This window comes from Ochotona princeps, chromosome X, assembly GCF_030435755.1.
Source record: "Ochotona princeps isolate mOchPri1 chromosome X, mOchPri1.hap1, whole genome shotgun sequence".
Taxonomy (NCBI): Eukaryota; Metazoa; Chordata; class Mammalia; order Lagomorpha; family Ochotonidae; genus Ochotona; species Ochotona princeps.
Window position 1 is genome coordinate 29,822,894 of NC_080865.1, and position 19,570 is coordinate 29,842,463.

At 41.9% G+C, this 19,570-nt stretch overlaps 1 protein-coding gene across 1 annotated transcript in view; it reads left to right on the forward strand.

Annotated features, from left to right (window-relative positions):
- The window catches only part of SMPX (small muscle protein X-linked), a 59,589-nt gene that overhangs the window by 8,399 nt on the left and 31,620 nt on the right, over positions 1-19,570 (forward strand). The window contains exons 3-4 of the mRNA XM_004587812.3: positions 11,619-11,705; positions 17,829-17,977. Coding sequence (XP_004587869.1) covers positions 11,619-11,705; positions 17,829-17,963 — 222 coding nt within the window. The 3' untranslated portion in view covers positions 17,964-17,977. The remainder of the gene's footprint in view (positions 1-11,618; positions 11,706-17,828; positions 17,978-19,570) is intronic.

A 19,570-nucleotide genomic window follows, 5' to 3' on the forward strand; every position in this document is an offset into this window, starting at 1 on the left:
TTCCTGATTTGTAGTGTACAAATTTCCTAAGAGATGGCTCTTCAGGGGCTAGCACCATGGCATATTAGGCTAAGCATCCACATTCGGTGCCGGCATCCCATATGGGTGTCTTCCAATCCAGCTCCCTGCTTTTGGCCTGAGAAAGCAGCAGAAAATGGCCTAAAACCTTGGGACCCTGCACACTCACGGGAAACCCAGGGGGTTTTGGGTCAGCTCAGCTCCAGCACTGCAGCTATTTGGAGACTGAATCAATGGATGGAAGATCTCCATCTCTTGCTGTCTCTCCTCCTCTCTGTGATTCTGCCTTTCAAATAAAATAACTTTTTTTTTTTTTAAAAAAAAAAGAAGAGATGGCTCTTTTAACTATCCAAATCATGCATGATATGGCCTTGCTTTCTCTGACTGGCTCCAATTTCTCCATGCACAAGAGCCAGAAGAGTCCAGAACTAGATGTATCCTTGGGATATGTGGAAAGTTATCATTCATATCCACACTGAAGAGGAGATGTCTTTTGAATTGTAAGATAATTCCAAGGCTATGTTTGTTTTCAGTTTTATTAACTAAACCTCATCCTGGGATATAAAAATATACTGAAAGAATCTATTTGTGCTTCTATAGCCTGGAGAGGGCCTTTGTCTCCCAGCAGCTGCTCCCAGTTCTAGACCAGAAGCTGGCAAACCTTTTCTATAAAGGACGAGATAATAAATATTTCAGGCTCTGTGAGTTGTTTGTTCTGTTCCAGCTACTCAGCACTGTCTTTATACCACAAGGCAGCCACAAACAATATGAAAATCAATTAATGTGGCTGAGTCCCACTGGAAAGTAATTAAGAATCAGGTGGTGAAATGGATTTAGTCCATGGGATGCAATTTGCCAACCTTGATTCCATATTCACATATTTTCTTTTAACATTCCACTGTTGAAGGGCATGGGGTTGCAACCAGGATGACATCAGTACACTTGGAATTCTGGGCCTGTTCTCTCCTGGTGAAAGAATTTGACATGACAGGTGGTGGGGATAGCTAGAGCTTCCGTGAAATCTAATCCCAGCAGCGATCTGCTTGGTGAATCGCTCTAATGAGACTAAATGACACTTGCTACTGGAAGCATCTGCCCCTCCCACCTCTTACTTCTGAATACACCCCTTTTTGGGAACTGCCATTGGCCTACCCAGAACCCCAACTCTTGCAGATGATCTTCTCTGGGTTGTCACTGTTTTTTTTTTTTTTTTTCTCTATCACTAATCAAAGGAAGCTGAGTGTCTATTGTTTGTTCTCTACCATGAGATCTGAGAGCTTCATGGGTGATTGGACAAGAGCTCTGTGCCCTCGTCTCAGTTTTGCTATGTGATCTGCAAAGAAAAGGTATCATGTTAAATGACCCCACACCTCTGACTAGCTCCTCACAGTCTGTGTATTGTTAACAGTGACTTCTAAGGCATACTATTTGGATGACAATAACAATTAGAGATTTTTCAAGGTTTACCAGGTACATAGTACAAATAGGAATTACAATGTTAGACTTGGAACAGTGAGTAACCTAAGATTTCATAGCTTGTAGGTAGTAGAGTCAGAACCCAGTGTTCAATGCATCCAGAACCCCTCTGTAGCCTACAGTGGTGTCTAGTGCTGGGAGGAGTCAGATGTGTTAATAGGCAATTAGGGCCTCTCATCCCTGTTGAAGTTGTTTATATATAGTTAATAATGTTGACTCAATGACTTTCAGAGGTTAATACAGTTTTCACAATTTTTTAAATTTATTTATTGTATGATACTGTTCCATAGGCTCTAGGATTTCTTCTTCCCTTTCCCTAAATTCACTCCCCACGCTGATTTCCCCTATATTATTACAGTAGTATAGTTCTTCATAAACAGTCATAAGTCCATCACTCTGCTATTTAAGTGTATCCTGACATTGTAGGTATGGGCAATGGCAGAGAGTTTCATATGGGCACTGGTTTTTATCCCAGCTGCTCCATTTCCCATCCAGCTTCCTGCTTGTGGCCTGGGAAAGCAGTAGAGGGCCAAAGCCTCTCACACACTTTTAAATAAATCTTGGCTTTATACAGTGAAATTGTCTCCATGAAAATCCTTTTGTAGGAGACAAGAAATAGATTGTTGTCATCTTTGGCACTGAACTCCCCTCAACAGTATTCCTACTTACTGTCCCCACACTTGGCACACAATAAAACTGGATCTGAGTGTAAACCATCTCAAGGGTAATGATAGCTACCAAGCCTAGGTGTATGCCTTTTAAGGAGCACAACTGAGGTTCAGAAACACTGTCAGCATTTCAATGAAGGAGAGAGCAACGTATTATAATTTAAGCCATATTAAAAGTAAATTGCCAGGTCTGGTGAGAGAGTCTAGTGGCTAAATCCTTGCCTTCCATGTGCTCGGATTTCATATGGTTACTGGTTTTTATCCCAGCTGCTCCATTTCCCATCCAGCTCCCTGCTTGTAGCCTGGGAAAGCAATAGAGGGCCCAAAGCCTTGGGATCCTGCACTTGCATGGCAGACATGGAAGAAGCTTCTGGCTCCTGGCTTTGGATTGGTTCAGCTCTGGCCATAGTGGCCACTTGGGAAGTGAACCAGCAGACGGAAGATTTTCCTTCTCTGTCTTGCCTTCTCTCTGTAAATATGCCTTTCCAATAAAAATAAATAAATCATTTAAAATAAAAACTAAGTTGCATTGGAATTTTAAAAAATACAAAATAAAGTGAATCACTGACAGTCAATGATGGTTGCCACGGTTACTGGAGGAAGGAGGAGCTTGCTTCAAGCCCAGTATGTCACTCTGACCTCAGGCTGGGACCCAGAAAGGACAGAATTCTGGCGTGCCCCTCAGGCAAAGGAGTCACCACTGCACCCATGAGGGAGTCCAGTCAATATTCCTCACCAAATAAGGACCGAAGCGACCTCCGCTTCAGCTTCCACGTCAAGGGGGGTTTAAAACTCCCTTGCACATCTCTTCCTGGCTCTTCTTCCTCTGTAGCTCCCTGCTTCACGTCTCTCTTTCTGCTACATGGGGAAGGGAAGCCCATGACCATGTTTCCCTGGAATAAAGGCCTTCTAAATTCTTTTCTATACTCGGCTGATGTGTTCCTTCCCTGGTGGTTGGCGATTCTTACAGTCATCATCTTGGAATACAAGAAAAACAAAAAAACAAAAAAAAAAACCACCACTACCAAATCACCACCTCTCAGCTTACTCAACTTAAGGTACATGTGCAAAGGAATTGAACTCCTTTATCACACATTTAAAGGAATGCTAACAGGACCTCTGCATTATGAATGTGTGGCCGCTAATGGAAAATTTTCTATTGCTACCTAATCCATGTCTAGAACAAAACATTTTTATGCCCAGATTTAGTCCCTTCTACCCCTTCTCCACTCTCTTATTGCTCTCTCACTCCCCATTGCCAAGGGCATGAAGGCTCTTTTGAAGAAAGCAGTCTCCATGGAAGACAAAAAATATTTGCAAATATGCATTAGGGATGCTAAGCATAACCTTTATGGGAGTCTCAGCTTAAGGAATTAACTATTATCAACCATAGCTGTTCAGTTGATCCAATATGATTAACGCTAATATGTATAAGGATATGTGCTACCCTTCAATCCTTTATTTAAATTTGAAATATAAAAAATTAGCTTTCGCTTACTTCTTGTTTTAATGTAGAGCCAAGATCTCTTCTTTGATCATGATGTACTGTTTCTTTCTTATGTAAACTTTAAGAAAACTACAATATACTGTTTATGGTTTCTAGAGCTGGTTTCTTTGAAGTAAGCGTAATAAGGAACTGAACATATCAGTGTGACTCTCAAGAGGTTTCTGTGTTCCTTCCAGCTGAATATCAGGGCCGCCCTGACCACAGCTCCCTGTTTGTGACACGAGGCAAGCAATCAGGTGCTGGCTGAAAGAAGTAATTTTCTGCTGCTGACTTTTATAAGTACTTCAGAAATACAAGCTGCCCCCAATTGTGCACATCACCCTAATAGCTCTTCAGTACCTTCTTGAAATCTGCTTTTCTCTGGATGATGAGACTACATTTGAGTCATGTAGGAAATTATAGAAGAGAACAAAAATTGTTCTGAGCAGAAAAAAAGAGAAGTGCTTTCAGTATGAACCATCATGGGTGAAGAAAAGTGATTGAGTAGGAGTTTTTCAAACGGTGTTGAGTGGGAAAGTTTTGTGTGTTTTGAACCCATCCCATATTTCAAGAGTTCCTAGGCAGTTATGCATTCTAGTAATGTAGAATTTTATTTTAAAACAGATTAAATACATTTCAGTTGGTAGATGCGTGTGTAACATGCTATGTCTGTATTATATTTTAGGTTAAGATATCAAATAAGAATTGCATTTTTACAATCAGCTTTGAGAAAACATACCTCCTTCTGAAAGTTTATAAAGATGGCTCAAATCTCAAAATGTCATATTCAGCTCCATTCTCAGAAAACCTGGAATCATGTCAGTAGGAGAGGGCAGAAGGAAATACTGGACTATATAATTCTATAAATTTCCTCTGATGTGCCATAAGCAATAAGAGGAAAGTCCCCAAACCTCAGAACTGTTCAGAAAATTCCCAGCAGGTTCAGGAAAGTAGAGATATGGTGGTGGTGGTGGGAGGGGTGTGCAAAAGAGGATGAGGAGATAAAGGAACAATGCCTGTGGAAAGCAAAGCTAAATAGAAATTGTTAGTACCCAGTGGCTAGCAGCTATCAGAATCCAAACCTCTGGGGGAGAAGATGTGGTTCCATTGTAAGTTACATTAAAGTGGCTGTGGAGGGAATATTATGTCCAGAATGCTCTTGGCTCAAAGCCTGGAGCCATGCAAGGAGAACAATACAAATAATTAAGGGAGTAGTGGGATTAAATTTCAGGGAATTCTTTCTACTTTTCTTCTCCTGGTGAGATCAAATGTAGTATTAATTTCACATCAGATAGGCTTCTATCAGGGAAATGTATCCTGTTCTGGCAAAAGATGATCTAGCAGATTTTTTTTTCACTCCCAACTTGGAGGATACAACAAATTATATGTATCTTGCAAAAATAATGCACCTTGTCTGCCGCATCCAGGCATATTTTAAATATTGGAAGTAAATAAAACCTCAAGGAAGGAAAAAAGATACCAAGCGCTGAATAATAAAACAGAAAAAAGAAACCCAAGATCTCACTTTCTTTTCATTTTTACAGAATTTGCATGGAGATGAAGGTGCAACTTTTATCAACTGTATGTCACTGATGTTAAATCTTTTGATTCTTTCATTAAAATCTAGTTTATACACTAAACACATTTTGAGTAGCAAATGCCATACCCAGTATTCAGAGACCGTATTTCATTTGTGTTCAACCACAGGGTAAGTCAATGAGAAGGACAAGAATATGGCCGCATTTTCTAGATTCAAACTGGGAGTTATATTTTAAAAAGGTTGACATATTTCTATAAAATTCAAGTTACAAGGAACTTTTGTATGGCTACAATTTGTAATACATTATTGAAATACCATTGCTCTACAATTAAATTAATGGAACATCTTGAGGCATCTCCTTATGGGTATAATGCAAGCCACAACTGACAAGGCAATTCTCTTACATTCCCCCCGAGTGGTGCACATTAGTGGTTGAATGTTTGACATGTTTTCAGAATCCTTTTATTTCTGTCAATATTTGCTGTAAAAACAAACAAAAATCACATAGGTTCCTGATTTCTAGAGAGATTCCTTAATAGAAAAAAAAGTTTCAAGTTTGTGAATTTATGGCCCATTTTCCAATGTACTTTTTCTTTGGCACCTGTTCTTGAATTAGTCATTATTTGTGTCTGTTTTTGAAAGTCACTGTCAAAGCGTAAACCCTCAGTTTTAGAGTTGGGTTAGAGAATTTTGGAGCGAGTGAGAATAGCAACCAAATTCAATGATTCTTTCAGAAATGAGTTTGTAGAATAAAAAGGTCTCTGTAAGTGCAGGCAGCTTCTATTTGGAATTCTGGCTTCTCCTCCTACCACTTGTTTGATTTGGAGTAAATTACTGAACCTGAGCAGAAGATAGATGACGACAGTAACCTGGGACTTTGGTGAGGGTGTGTGTTTAAACTCTCCCCTTTTGCTGACTTTTACAGTCTAGGTTTTGTTTTTTGCCTTCTTTTGTTAAAAGGCTTGAAAACAATCAATGCAATCTAAGATTCATATTTCAAACAGTGAACTTCAAACAGTGCAATTAGCATTTTTTTAAAAAATACAAAGACATCTGTAGCAAATTCTAGTTCTGGGTTCTTTTGACTGCCATAAGCCATCCACACCCCATGGGGAGGCTATATGCACACTAAAATTAACAAGTCATCTTATAGCATGTGCTTTGTTTTAATACATTATAATGGATCCTTTACATGTTCCCTTATTGAAAAACTCAATTTACTATCAAGCATACGATTTGATGAAATGGGCTAATTTAGTAATAAAGTCTTTCAGAAACAATGCGTTAAGGTGAACTCACCGTTAAGCACATGCCCCTTGTAGGTGCTCACCAAGTGGAGTGGGGGAGTGTGATCTCACTAAACCTTTAACTGACTAACCTTCTCCCAGAGTCCATTTATTGTCTTCTGCCTCTTTCACCCAGACTGTAGCAAGGGAAGTAGCCTATTGGTCTCAGATGGATCATCTTCTGTGAATCTTGTTTCCATTGTTTTGATCTTATTTCAGGTGTCTATGAAATTTCATCTAACCTAAGACACTATCAATTGTAAAACACGATTATTTTATATCCATCCTGGAAATGAGGCAAACATGACTCTGTACTTGCCACTATACACAATACATCTTGCCACCCCGTCTTATGAGAACTCTTGACAGTTGATGTTTCTATTACCAAGAAAAATAACACAGAAACATAGCCTTAGGTTTTCTAAAATACTTTGCTTGAAAATTGTGCTGTGCTTACATTTTAGCATGCATGGACTGTTCTGATAAAATACACACACAAACTTCTTAGGGGTCAGCATTGTGGAATATCAGATTAAGCTTCTGCCTGTGGTGCTGGCATCCCATAAAAGGGCTTCAGTTTGAATAAGCTCCAAGCACCCAGCTTTGGCCATTGCAGCCATTCAGGGAGTGAACTGTGGATGAATGATCTCTTTCTTTCTTCCTCTTCCTCTTCCTTGTCCTCTGTAACTCTGCCTTTCAAATAGATAAGAAATAAATGTTTGGGACCAGTGCTATGGCATAGTAAACTAAGCCTCTGCCTGCTGCATGGGCATCCCAAAGAGGTGTTGATACTAGTCTTGGTTGCTCTATGTCCGGTCCAGCTCCCTACTTATGGTCTGGGAAATGAGAGGAACCTGGCCCAAGTGCTTGGGCCCCTGCATCCATGTGGGAGACGCGGAAGAAGCTCTCATTCATGGCTTCAGATTGACTCAACTCCAGCCATTGTGGCTATCTGGGGAATTGAACCAGCAGATGGAAGATCTCTCTCTCTCCTTCCCTCTGTATACAAATGATTTTATTTTTTTAAAAAAGACTTATTTTATTTTTATTTGAATAGCAGATTTTTACAGAGAGAGAACCTGGAGCTTCTTCCAGATATCCACATGGATGCAGGGCCCAAACCCTTGGACCGTCATCTGCTGCTTTCCCAGGCACATTAGCAGGGAGCTAGATCAGAAGTGGAGTAGCTGGGACTTGAACAAGTGCCCATATGGGATGCCAGCACCACTGGAGGAAGCTTAACCTATTATGCCATGGTATTAGACCTCCAAAATAAATCTTTACAAAAATACTCCTTGCTTGTTAGCCTTAGTCCACTAGGCCTTCACATCTCTTATTATCTGCCATGGACACATTCGATCTGGTTCTGTTTTGCTTGCAGTTTCTTTGTAGACATTTTGAAGAATTTTCCAAGGAGTTCTCTAAGAGGTGGAAGACAATGTCTGGGAAATAGAAGTCTGTATCTGAAGAAATGGCAAAGGCAGATAATGTCTGCCATGATCAAGAAATGAATGATTATGGGCTAGCTAAGGGAGGCAAGGGAAACGAGGTTCCTTGGTTCCCTACAAACCTACCATTTGGATTCTTCTGTTCTGTTCATAATTTCACCCCAAGATAGCACTACAAATCCTGGCATCTCTACTGGGGATGTGACCCAAATGCCAGGTAAAATATGGAGTAGCTGAAGTGGTAGTGAAAAGCAGCCTCACCTCACCCAGGAGGTGAAGCTGAAGGAGAAATATGAGAAAGAGGCGGCAATTCTAAGTCTCAAGGGAAGTGCGACCATACACAAGGCCTCAGCAAAACTACCCGGAAAATGGTAGAAGAGGAACACAAGGAGGAGGGTGAGCAGAACAGTCTCTCCATCTCTGTGAATACTTCAGAGTGGGAGAAAAGCATGACATGCCTCTCATTTGAGATGGGTCTGCTGCCCTCATTAGATTTAATTACAAAATTCAGTCATGATCATATTGTAGTTGCTCAAACTGCTGAAGAAATTGCTGGTAGTTTACATAGGATGGCCATGGGTTTACATGAGTCATGGATTCATATGACTTCACATGGTTTACACGAAGTGGTCTTAGATGGCCTGAAACTGTATCAAAGTTGTATGTGCTTCCAGAAATTTTTTTTTTTTCATCAGCAGGAGCTGCCAGGTTCTCCTCTGTGCACTTAGCTATTGGTATGACAGGCATTACCAAGATGTTGCTGGCCTTTTCATTTAAAGTGTAAGGTGGCATGAATTCTACAGCCATTGCCTAGAGCTCTCGCGTTAGCAATAGTATGTGTCTTTAGTTTGTAAAAAGAACAAAACAATGGAGACAAACTCAAGATGCTCTTTGCATGGCATTGAGAAGTGGGGAAGATATCTTTGCAGCAGTCATGCTTGGGGCGTGCACCGTGAGCCTGGCCACCCTGACACTGTGCTGGGCCAGTGTATGTCAATAGGTTGAGGCCCAGTGTGAAATGCACCCCTCTATCCCAGTCTCAGCATTCGCCAGCAGGTGCTACAACCTGGCTCAGCCTGGTCTGCCCCCAGTCCTAGCTCTCGCCATGGTTGCAGCAACCTAGCCTAAGTTAACACCTCCAGCCCTCATGTTAACTGGAGGGTACTGTAATCCAACCCTGCCTAGTCTATGCTCTGTCTTGGCTCTCAATTGTACCAGTGTGTGCTGTGGATTGGCCCAGTCCAGTCAACACCAGACCCAGTCCACATGAATGCCTTCAGGTGCTGCAGCCTTTCTGTCCCACACCAATTTTAGATCTTGGTTGTGCTAATGTGTGCTAGAGTCTGGCTAAGTCTAGCCTGCTCCCAAACCACATGCATGCTGATGGGTGCTACAGCCTTGCCCATTCTGGTCTGCCCACAGCCCTGGCTCTCACACTCACCAATGGAGGCTGCAGCCTAGCAGAGGAGTTCTTACCCAAAGTTCTCCCACTAGAACTGTTCCCAGCCCTGGATCTTGTGTGTGGTGGTGAGTGCTTTGACCCAGACTGGCATGACCCACCCACAGTGTCATTTCTCATTGGTGGGTGTTGCAGCCTAGACCACACACTGTCCTGGCTCTTGAGCATGCCAGCAGGTGCTGTGGCCTGGTCCAGCTCAGCCTGTCCCCATACCTGACCTATAGAAATGCTGAGGAGTGGGCCCGGCGGCGTGGCCTAGCGGCTAAAGTCCTCACCTTGAAAGCCCCAGGATCCCATATGGGCGCCGGTTCTAATCCCAGCAGCTCCACTTCCCATCCAGCTCCCTGCTTGTGGCCTGGGAAAGCAGTTGAGGACGGCCCAATGCATTGGGACACTGCATCCGTGTGGGAGACCCGGAAGAGGTTCCTGGCTCCTGCCTTTGGATCGGCACGCACCGGCCGTTGTGGCTCACTTGGGGAGTGAATTATCGCATGGAAGATCTTCCTCTCTGTCTCTCCTCCTCTCTGTATATCTGGCTGTAATAAAATGAATAAATCTTTAAAAAAAAAAAAAGGAAAGAAATGCTGAGGAGTGCTGCAGGTTTGCCTGGCCTGGCCTACCCCTAATCCTAGCTACTGTGCTCCTTAGAGGGAATTGCAGCCTAGCAGGGGAGTTCCCCAAGTTTCCCTACCAGGATCAGGATCTCATGTGTGTCAGTGGATGCCGTGGCCATGCTTGGCATGGTCTTCCCTCAGTGCCTACCCTTGAATGTGCTGATGGGTGGTTTAGCCTGGCCCTGCCTGGCCTCCTCCCAGCCCTGCCTCTTGTGTCGAGTGTGTTCCTCTCAAGTGAGTTCTATGGACTAGCCTGGCTTAGCCCATCACCACCCCCAGCTCTCATAAACTGGCAGATGCTACAGCCCCCCGGAAGGGGGCCCACAAATCCCCTACTGAATCTGCCCCCAGATCTGGTTCTCTTGCTTTCTGGTTTGTGCTTCAACCCAGCCTGATATGGCCTACTTCCTTCTCCATCACTTGCGAATGAGTATTGTGGCCCAGCCCAGCCAGGTATGCCCCCAGTTCCAGCTTTTGCATGCACCAGTTGGCAGGAGGGAATCCTGTTTAGTCCAACCCAGGTCTCCTATGTGGGTGGGTTCCTTGGCTTGACCCAGACATGCCCTCCAGTTTGCCACTAGTAAACCATTCTGTCTCAGGTCCCTTGTTTACCTGCAAGTACAGTGACCCAGTCCATGGAAGCCCCCAGAATCTTTAATCCCCTGTTAAACATGTCCTCAGCTGCTTCCACTTCAATATGTCCCCAGACCCCTTCTCCGAGCAATATGCAGTCCCCCTGCCTGGGGGCCGGAGTGGGGAGTCCTGGCCTGGAAATCCCCACCTTCCTCATACATCTTAAAAAAAAAAAGAATAGGCAACTATGCTGGCACACTGGTGTAGTTAACATAGAGTTGACATTAAGCAGGCTCAGAATGCCCACCAGCCTTAGCTGCTTTTCTCTCAGCAGTGTAACATTTGCCTAGGTACAGGACAACCCAGGCAGTTGCCTGTAGCTGGGACACACTTTTTTAAAATATTTCCTTATTTTCTGTAAGTTTAGGGTGCTTAAATGTTTCTCAAGTTAAGCAAACTGTATTATACTTAAAGAAAAAAGAGAAATTTGACTTTCCAGAATTCTCCTTATTTGCCCACACAGGTATGTTGAAAAGGTAGAAGAGCATACATTCCAGGGGCCTAGGGTAATGCTGGAGTAGCCACAGGACACTGGGGGAAGCAGGAGGTGGCTTAGGGGATGTGAATGTCCCTGCCCCACGGCATTCTGAATGGATCAGAAGGAACATGAAGGTGTATAATGGCTGCCACAGGTGATCTGTAGTGTTTACCTGGCATATGTACTTCTTTCTTATCTTATAAGCTGGGAAGTAATATACACTACAGGAGTGCAGCAGCCAACAACCTCTTCAGACTCTTCTGCCCCAAAGCAAATTGTAAGATTATCATGCAGGCCTAATGACCAATACCAGAAATCTACAGTAAATGTGAAGTCAACTTCTCCTTTCCATGTTTCTACGCTATCAGTAAAGCAATTCTCCTGAGATCAAAAGCTCGGAAGATGTGCTTAGTAGACCAAGTTTTTCTCATTTCTTCCTGTCTTAAGTGTGTCACTGCAATTTCTTTGTTTGCTTAAGATGAATCTACCTTAGTTTTCTTTTTTTCTTTTAGGCCAATATCAATATCCCAATGGGAGCCTTTCGGCCAGGAGCCGGACAACCCCCCAGAAGAAAAGAATGTAATCCTGAAACGGAGGAGGTGAGGACAGCTCAGAGTACAGCTCAGTGAGGTGGTGCCAATATCCTCTCCAAGGGGGCAGAGGCAAGACGTGAACCTTGTCCTGGGCTGGCTCTCCAGGACAAGGGAAAGGACGAAGGGCTATGTGTAAGGAAATCAATATACACATGGGGACTTCAAAAAGTCTGTGGCAAAAACTGGAATGAAAAACTAAGCTTGTTTTCATTTGCAATTTTTTCAAAGTCACATCTATTTCTTTCATAGTTGGCACTTGAATATTTTGGAGACCTATCGATTTTTCTCATCATTGTAAGCCTATCTTTCAATTTTATTACCCAGGAATGTTTGGAAGAACACTTGAATACTCCTTTGGTTGTTTTGCTCAGTTGGCCAGGAAATACTCCCCTGTCTCCCTTCCCTTCAGCCAAATTCAAGCACCTGTAACTGCTAGCCTACTGACTGCACTGGGGCATAGAAGGGGGATACAGTCTAGCAGATGCTTTTGCTCTAGTGATGCTCACTAGATTGCTAGGTTTTCAATCGGGAGCTTTTGCCAAACTGAGCAGTAGGTGAGCTTCAGTACAGCTTCTGGGGCGTGGCGAACCCAAGCAGGAGTAGAAGAGGCAGGCCGGTTAGACTGCTTGTGGATTCAAACCGAAAAAAAAAAAATCTGTGGCTGTTTCCTCTGAAAAGCAAGCTGCACAAGGGAATTGATCAAACCTGCACTTTTTCCTCTAAGATTCTTTACTACTTCCCCCACATTCAGACATGTTGAAACAGAAGCTAGAATTAACAATGAAGGCATTATATCAGGAAGAGTCCTTCCTTAGATATTCATATTTTTGTTCAATTGTGACTTTTCTCATAAGACCTGGCAGTCTGATGCTGAAACAAACAAACAAACAAAAAAGAGATTTGGAGCATTCATCAGCCCCAATTAAGAAAAATTGAATTAAATAAAACCACAAGGCACAAGAAACTGTGTTCTATCTTTGTAATGAGATCAAAAGGCTTTTCAATTTTTGTAGGCGGGTTAAGTAGGATTTTACGGGTTAGCTTGAGGCTACAGCCACCTTTTGCGGTATAGTTATAAATGGAACACTCAAAATGACTTATAACAGGGCTCATTAAATAACTTCATGGAAAATTCATATTATGAAATTTATGAATTTCCTTTGTTGCACCAACATAAACTTATCATTTGATTTCATTTTTCTACAAAATTTTGGAAGCTCCCTCATAATCCACATCTTTAATTTTTAAAAAATTTATTTGAAAGGTAGAGAAACAAAGAGAGGGTGAGTTCTTCAATCCAGTGGGCCATTCCCCAAATGCCTGCAAAACAGGGTTGGAGTCAGGCCTAATAAGCCAGATGCCAGGAACTCCAGATCTCCTATGAGGGTGGCAGGGACACAAGTACATGGGCCACCTTCTGCTGCCAGGTCGGGTGAGTTAGCAGAGAGCTGGAGGCAGAGCAACAGTGCTTAGAGCCACCACTGCTGCTGGCATGGTCAGCAGCTGCCTAACTGCACTACAGTGTCAGCCCTCCACATTATCATTGCCATCCACTTTGCAAACCTGAAACCGTTTCCTTTCATAGATTTGGAATTCATTGCCTCACCCTGTACTATAAGAATTACTATAGAAATTGGAGATCATGACATACCTTCCTTGGACAGAACAGGCCACCTCTGCTAGGGTCAGTGAGTGCCCCTCTAACAGGGGAGGGTTTTGTTGTTGTTGTTTTGATAGTGACACCCTTACTTGGTGTGAAGAGGAGGATGCAGGCCAGCAGGAAGCAGGGGTGCAAGTCAGGTAGTCTGCCAAGGTCCGTCAGCCCCTCCTGGTCTCTGGGGACCCTCTGCGTGCTCTCAGGGCCCAGGACTCTGCGAGCTTGGCTCCACCAGAGACTGGCATGTGCCTCACACAGCGGCTTCACAGCCAAGTCCTAATAAGCAGGGTGGTCTTTTGTGTAAGACAAGCAGCTGCTTGCTTGAAGTGATTCGGAGGGTATTGCCAAGGCCCCACTAAGCCTCTCCAATCTCTCTTCTGACAGAAACACCATCATTAGTAAGCCACAAAATAGCATGTTGGGATTTTTCTGTTAATTATTTCCCTTTCCAGCTGGTCCCTTTACAAGACAGAAACACACTATTTAATTCTGATTCAGTCACTTTTGAGCTGTGTGGCTCTGGGCAAGTTTCTTAGCCCTCCTGTGCCTTGTACCTCCTGAAATGACAGGATAATGATAGTCCCTCATTTACTGGGTTCATGAGATAACTAAATGAATTATTCCATGGTACTTAAAGCAGCTAGCAGTGGGTCTGCTGTTTTTACAGCTTCAGCATTTGAGCCAGAATAAGCAGGTCGTTCGGACTGTGTCGCTCACCTAAGGAGGATACAGGGGAAACCTCTGTGGGGTATCTGGTAAGAAAAGGGGAAATGAAAGGAGACAGTTGGAAAATGGCTCACTGTTTTGCTAATTTTACAAAGATTCTGTGACCCCCGAAGGGAAACATTCCCTTCATAACAGCAATTTTCAAAGCTGGGCTAATGGCTAATAAGGCTTCTGTAACATTCTTTTGCTGAACTAAAATTGTCCTCCATGCCTCCCTTTCAAGTCTAAAATTTATTTACAAAAGAAAAAAAAAAGAGAACACATGTATTTGCCAAATGGGACCATCTTGTTCCTTCATGCTTTAATTGACTATAAATATAATAACTGATTCATAAGAGAAATGGAATTTGGTTTCATGGTTTTAAAAGATGACAGAAGGGGTGAGCATTGTGGTGCAGAGGGTTAAACCACTGGTTGGCATCTTGCATTCCATATCACAGTGCTTGAGATGGAGTGTTGTCTCTGCTTCTAATCCAGCTTCCTGCTAGTGCATCTGGGAAGCAGAAGATGATGGTCCAAGGACATGAGTTCCTGTCACCCACATGGGAGACCAGATGAAGTTTCTGGCTCCTGACTTCAGCCTGGCCCAGCATCAGCTATTGCAGGCATTCAGGGAGTGAACCAGTAGCTGATAGACTGACCAATCAATCGATCAATCTCTCTCATTCTTTCACACAAATACTCAAACACAAACACATACACACATATGTACATATACACATATATGTGTGTATTTGTATTTTATGAGATATTTAAAATTCACTACCATTAACCCCTTCCTCAGTCAATAGTATAATATCTAATCACTAAATATATCCACTTACAATGTTTAATTATATGTGATCTTATCAAATCAAATGGAATAAAAATCTGACCTTGATAAATAAAAGCACAATACATTGAGTCTTCATTCTTATTTTGTAATGTTTATATTAAAAAAATTTACCAGACATATAAAATTGCTCCTATTTATGGGGTACTATGTGATATTTTATACATTAGGTAATAGCCTCCTAGGTTTAAAAAAATACCCTGTCTCTTCAAACGCTTAACATTTCTTTTTACGCTGAAAATATCTAAGTTCTATTTTCTAGTTTGTTTTTATAGAGAAATATACAAAACATATTTTATAGTCATCCTATTGGGCAATAAAACCCCAAATCTCTTGCTGCTTATCTAGCTATAACCTAGTACTCATAAATCAATCTTTCTCCATTCTGTCCCCCTATTCCTTTATTCCTTCCCCCACCTCTGATAACAGCCATTATACTTTCCACTTCAATGAGCTCATCTTTCTTTTTTAGACTCCACATGAGTGAGATCATGTGGTCTTTCTGTGTTTGGCTTAGTTCACTCACAAAGAAGCTTTAAAAATTTGCAAAGAAGATGGCTAATATAAAACATTATCACTATGAATCTGCATATATTAATATCATAAATCTTTATACTAAGACACATAATGAGGGCACTTCAAAACACTGGCACAAAAACTTGAAACCTATGCAATACAGGTTCTTCATGAAAATGCACATTATAAAAATATATATTTCATTTTTTGCAGCAAAATAAACTTATCTTCTAATTTAATCTCTATGAACTTTCTGAAGTGTCCTTAAAAAAAGCACAAACATATTGGTTTTGTATGTTCAATGCACCAATATAGGATATTTTGACATTACAAAGGTAGTGAATGTGATTTATTCCAAAATTTAATAGAAGGAACTAGAAACATTTTTCTCTTTCATGCTTCTTTATTAAGATCTACCCACCTAACAACCATGAGAATATTTATAAGTAAGGAAACATTTTCTTTTCACTGTTGCTTATCTTAAAAATATCACTTTATAGCCTTGTTAAAAATTTCTTTTCGGAAGCTCAGGAAAGAACATGTTGGAATCCCTAGTCCTCCATGTGGATGTTATTCAGTTTTGCTGATTGCCTTTAACGCTACATTATAAATGATGAATGTGCATGCAGTAAGAAAATCAGTCAATCCTACGGCTCTGTACATTGACCTGGGGAAACAATATTTTCCAGATATTTACAGCAGGTACAGTTGATGTTGAATTCCGTTATCATTTTGTGTGGTGACACTTAGCTACTTCATCAGTACTGTACCAGAGTCAAAGAAAATGACAGTAAGGGAAACCATCAGCCTTTAGTAGAAGAAAAGTACCTCCATATTTTATGTGTCTGCTCATCCTGTATAATAAGCAATTTTATAGCATTTCTATAAAGCACATATCTACCAAGTAATCTGTTAGAGTTTGGAGAAGGTTGATGGCCTTTTGTTTTCTGTAATTTCTAACCAATTTGAGAACTCGACATAGGACCCAGACAGACACTAACACACAGCATCCACTTGAACACCCAAATGTTAAAGTAACTTAGGGGGTACATAAGACTCCACTAGAGGTGAACACATAGTTTCTTCTTGCTTTTCCCCACACTGTATTCATTATCCCAGTGTCCAGCCAAGCTGATGGAGCCCTGTCAGTCTCACAGTGGAGATTGCTAGTTTGGATCCTTCAAGAGGCATAGCCCAGAATGGACTGGATGTTCCAAATATTGATTGTGGAAAATATCTGGAAAGAACAAGGGGAGGCAGCTGCAGAAAGCTGGGAGAGCCATGGGACAATAATGAGGGAAACAGAGAGGCATAAAGGGAGGTATAGAGGGATCTCTTTTAGCCCACTTCTCAGGTCAAGCTTCTGTCAGGTTTCCCAAGTCTTCCAAGAGTTGGCCCACCTTAGGATTTTGGTCACTCTCCATCAATGACTACTGGCAGCCCTGGGAAGCATGACCTCAGGTGATGGTCAGCTTTCAGGGCCAAGCAGCTGAGACTGTCATTAAGTTACCCTACCAGCAGTAAATCAATCCAAGGAGCTTTCTCATGGCTGCAATAGTGATCCAATATTCCTTCCTCAGGTTGCAAAAAATACACACCCTCCCCAGCTCTAGCAAATAAGAGGAATAGAGTAACAAGCATCTTTCTTCTGTGGTAATGAGTTTGAACTCCACACAGCAAGTGATCTTGTTTTATAGCTACTGTTACTTGTGTGTCTGATACATGCACATGCAGGCAAAGATTTATCACTATGGTGCATCCTCAGGTAAATCACTCAAACTGCATCAACAAATACTCATGTGCCAGGCAATGTTCTACCCTAAGGCTACGACAGAAACCTAGCAGCATTCAGTGACTGAGGATTCAAAATATGTTCCAAAGCCAAAGGGGAGACGTGTTTCCCAAAGACATCACTGGAACATGGGTTGGTGGCCACTACATCCTAAACAAAAATGAGAGCTGAGGGGTAAGTCCTGTAAAAGGCAGCTGTGCACTGATGTGCTACAAATCTCTGCTGGCAGGCATTTTAGGATCATCTGGTACCAAATTAATTTTAATCTTGTAAGTTACTTCTCCTGGAATCATCAACCCTTCTAGCTGGTGGTAATTTTTTATTAGCTACGGTGCTCTGAATGGTGTGTTGGTGTATCCTAAGTCATATGAAGATTCCTTACTTTTTTTTTTTTTTTTACTTCATTGCACATCCCTCTACAAACTTCAAGAGATCCTACTGAAACTCTGAGACGATCTCAACAAAACAAGAGAAAAACACTCTGCCAAGATCAGCCACTGACATTGCTCTTGCTCTAGGTCTTTTTTTTTTGTCTGATTCATACTCATGATTCATAAAGATAAAATATCATTTTCTTTGCTGCGCTTCTTTCTCCTTTGTCTTCAGGGTGCTCCCCCTGCCTCAGATGAGGAGAAGAAGCCAATTCCAGGAGCTAAGAAACTTCCAGGACCTGCTGTTAACCTATCGGAGATCCAGAATATTAAAAGTGAACTGAAATATGTCCCCAAAGCTGAGCAATAGTTGAAATAGAAAAGGTGAGTGAAAAACTATTTTCTTTGTCTCAAAAACTCTTCCACAGAAGGAGTATGGAATTCCAGAAGAATTTATCAAGTGCCAGGGCCTTCAATTTTTGCCAGCATTTCTGATGCAATTTTCTGGGAAGGCCAGGCTTTGGGCTTTTTCTTATTCTGTAAGCAGTCAGACATCAAATCGAAGACATTTTCTTGCCATCTCCTTTCTGGTCACTCATTTTAGATGGGAAAGGATAATGTTGGAAGAGGAAAGAAGCTTGGGAAAGAGCCTTGAGTTTTCCTTTTGGAGTTCAGGAAGGTCCCCTTTATCCTTGCCTACATACCCAAAAAAGTGATGCTGAACTAATTTTGAGCCAGACAGTCATAGGAGCAAGGGGTGTAGAAGTGTGAAAGGGGCAAGCACCTAGGATTCAAGCCCTGGAACAAATAACCCAGCTCTGTATAAGGCAGATTGCGAGGACCCTGGAGTGACTGGCCATGGAGGCGGAGGGTAGGCTCAAAACTCTCTACACATCAGGTGATGTGTGATGTGTAGAGCACTGCAGGCACAGTTGAGTATCTTATTTCTATTTGCATTGCATCTAATCAATACGCATCCCTTGGTGAGGCTTTAGCAGACTTGGTTCCTGCCAACTGATAGGGAAATGATGCCAGCAGGGGGGTGTAGTAGAATTGGCTCAAGTTACCACTCCTTTCTCCTGGGAGACCCTGGCAGCAAATAAACACTTTCTCCAACATTACTTAAGCCCACCACACATTGTGTATTTTATTTCTTAAGCCTAAGTTTAAGTCTAAAGGAGAATAATTGATATTGACAGGTTTTTATCTGGCTCATTCATCATTCATTCACCTACTCATTTGCTTATTTAACCAATATTTATTGAGTAACTTCTATATACTGAACACTGGAAACATTTATGAATCATTTATATGTAAGATTTGGTGTAAACAGCCTTATATCAATTACTTCTTTTAAGCTTCATGATATCCAACTATTACCACCATTCTTGAGATGAGTTTCAGAGAAACCAATTTTTCCCACTTATGATGTGTCTTAAAAGGAGGTCTGACTAGAAAACTAGTACTGTCTCCTACTTTTCATACTGCTTCAACTCCTTTCCCCCATCCCCACCCAACAACTTACAGATGGTGCACACACTCACCATGGGTGTTGGGCTGCAATCTTCTGAGCACAGAGATGGCAGAGGCAAGCCAGGTTGGACCCTGCAGTCTTCTCCTGTACACAAAATGAAGAACAGAATGCTCTATGAGATAATCCAGTGTGTTGTGGCAACGCTATTTGTGTCATGCTTACATGTACTTACTAGGATATTTGCAAGTTAGTTCTGTGAAAAAGATTTCATTACCATCTAGAGAGAGAAGCCATTCTGAGTTAAAAGAACAGTATCTGGTGTTTTTGGCACAGTTGCATAAAAGAACAAAGGAGTAGAAGAAAACACAGTGGATTCTCTAACCTTAGAATGACTCTCAGGAATCTGGAAGGGGATGAAGTGATGTGAGTAGGAATTGATCCGACCTGTGGCTATACACACTTGCTATTATTTATGATGAAATGGAACAAACCGACGACCTAGT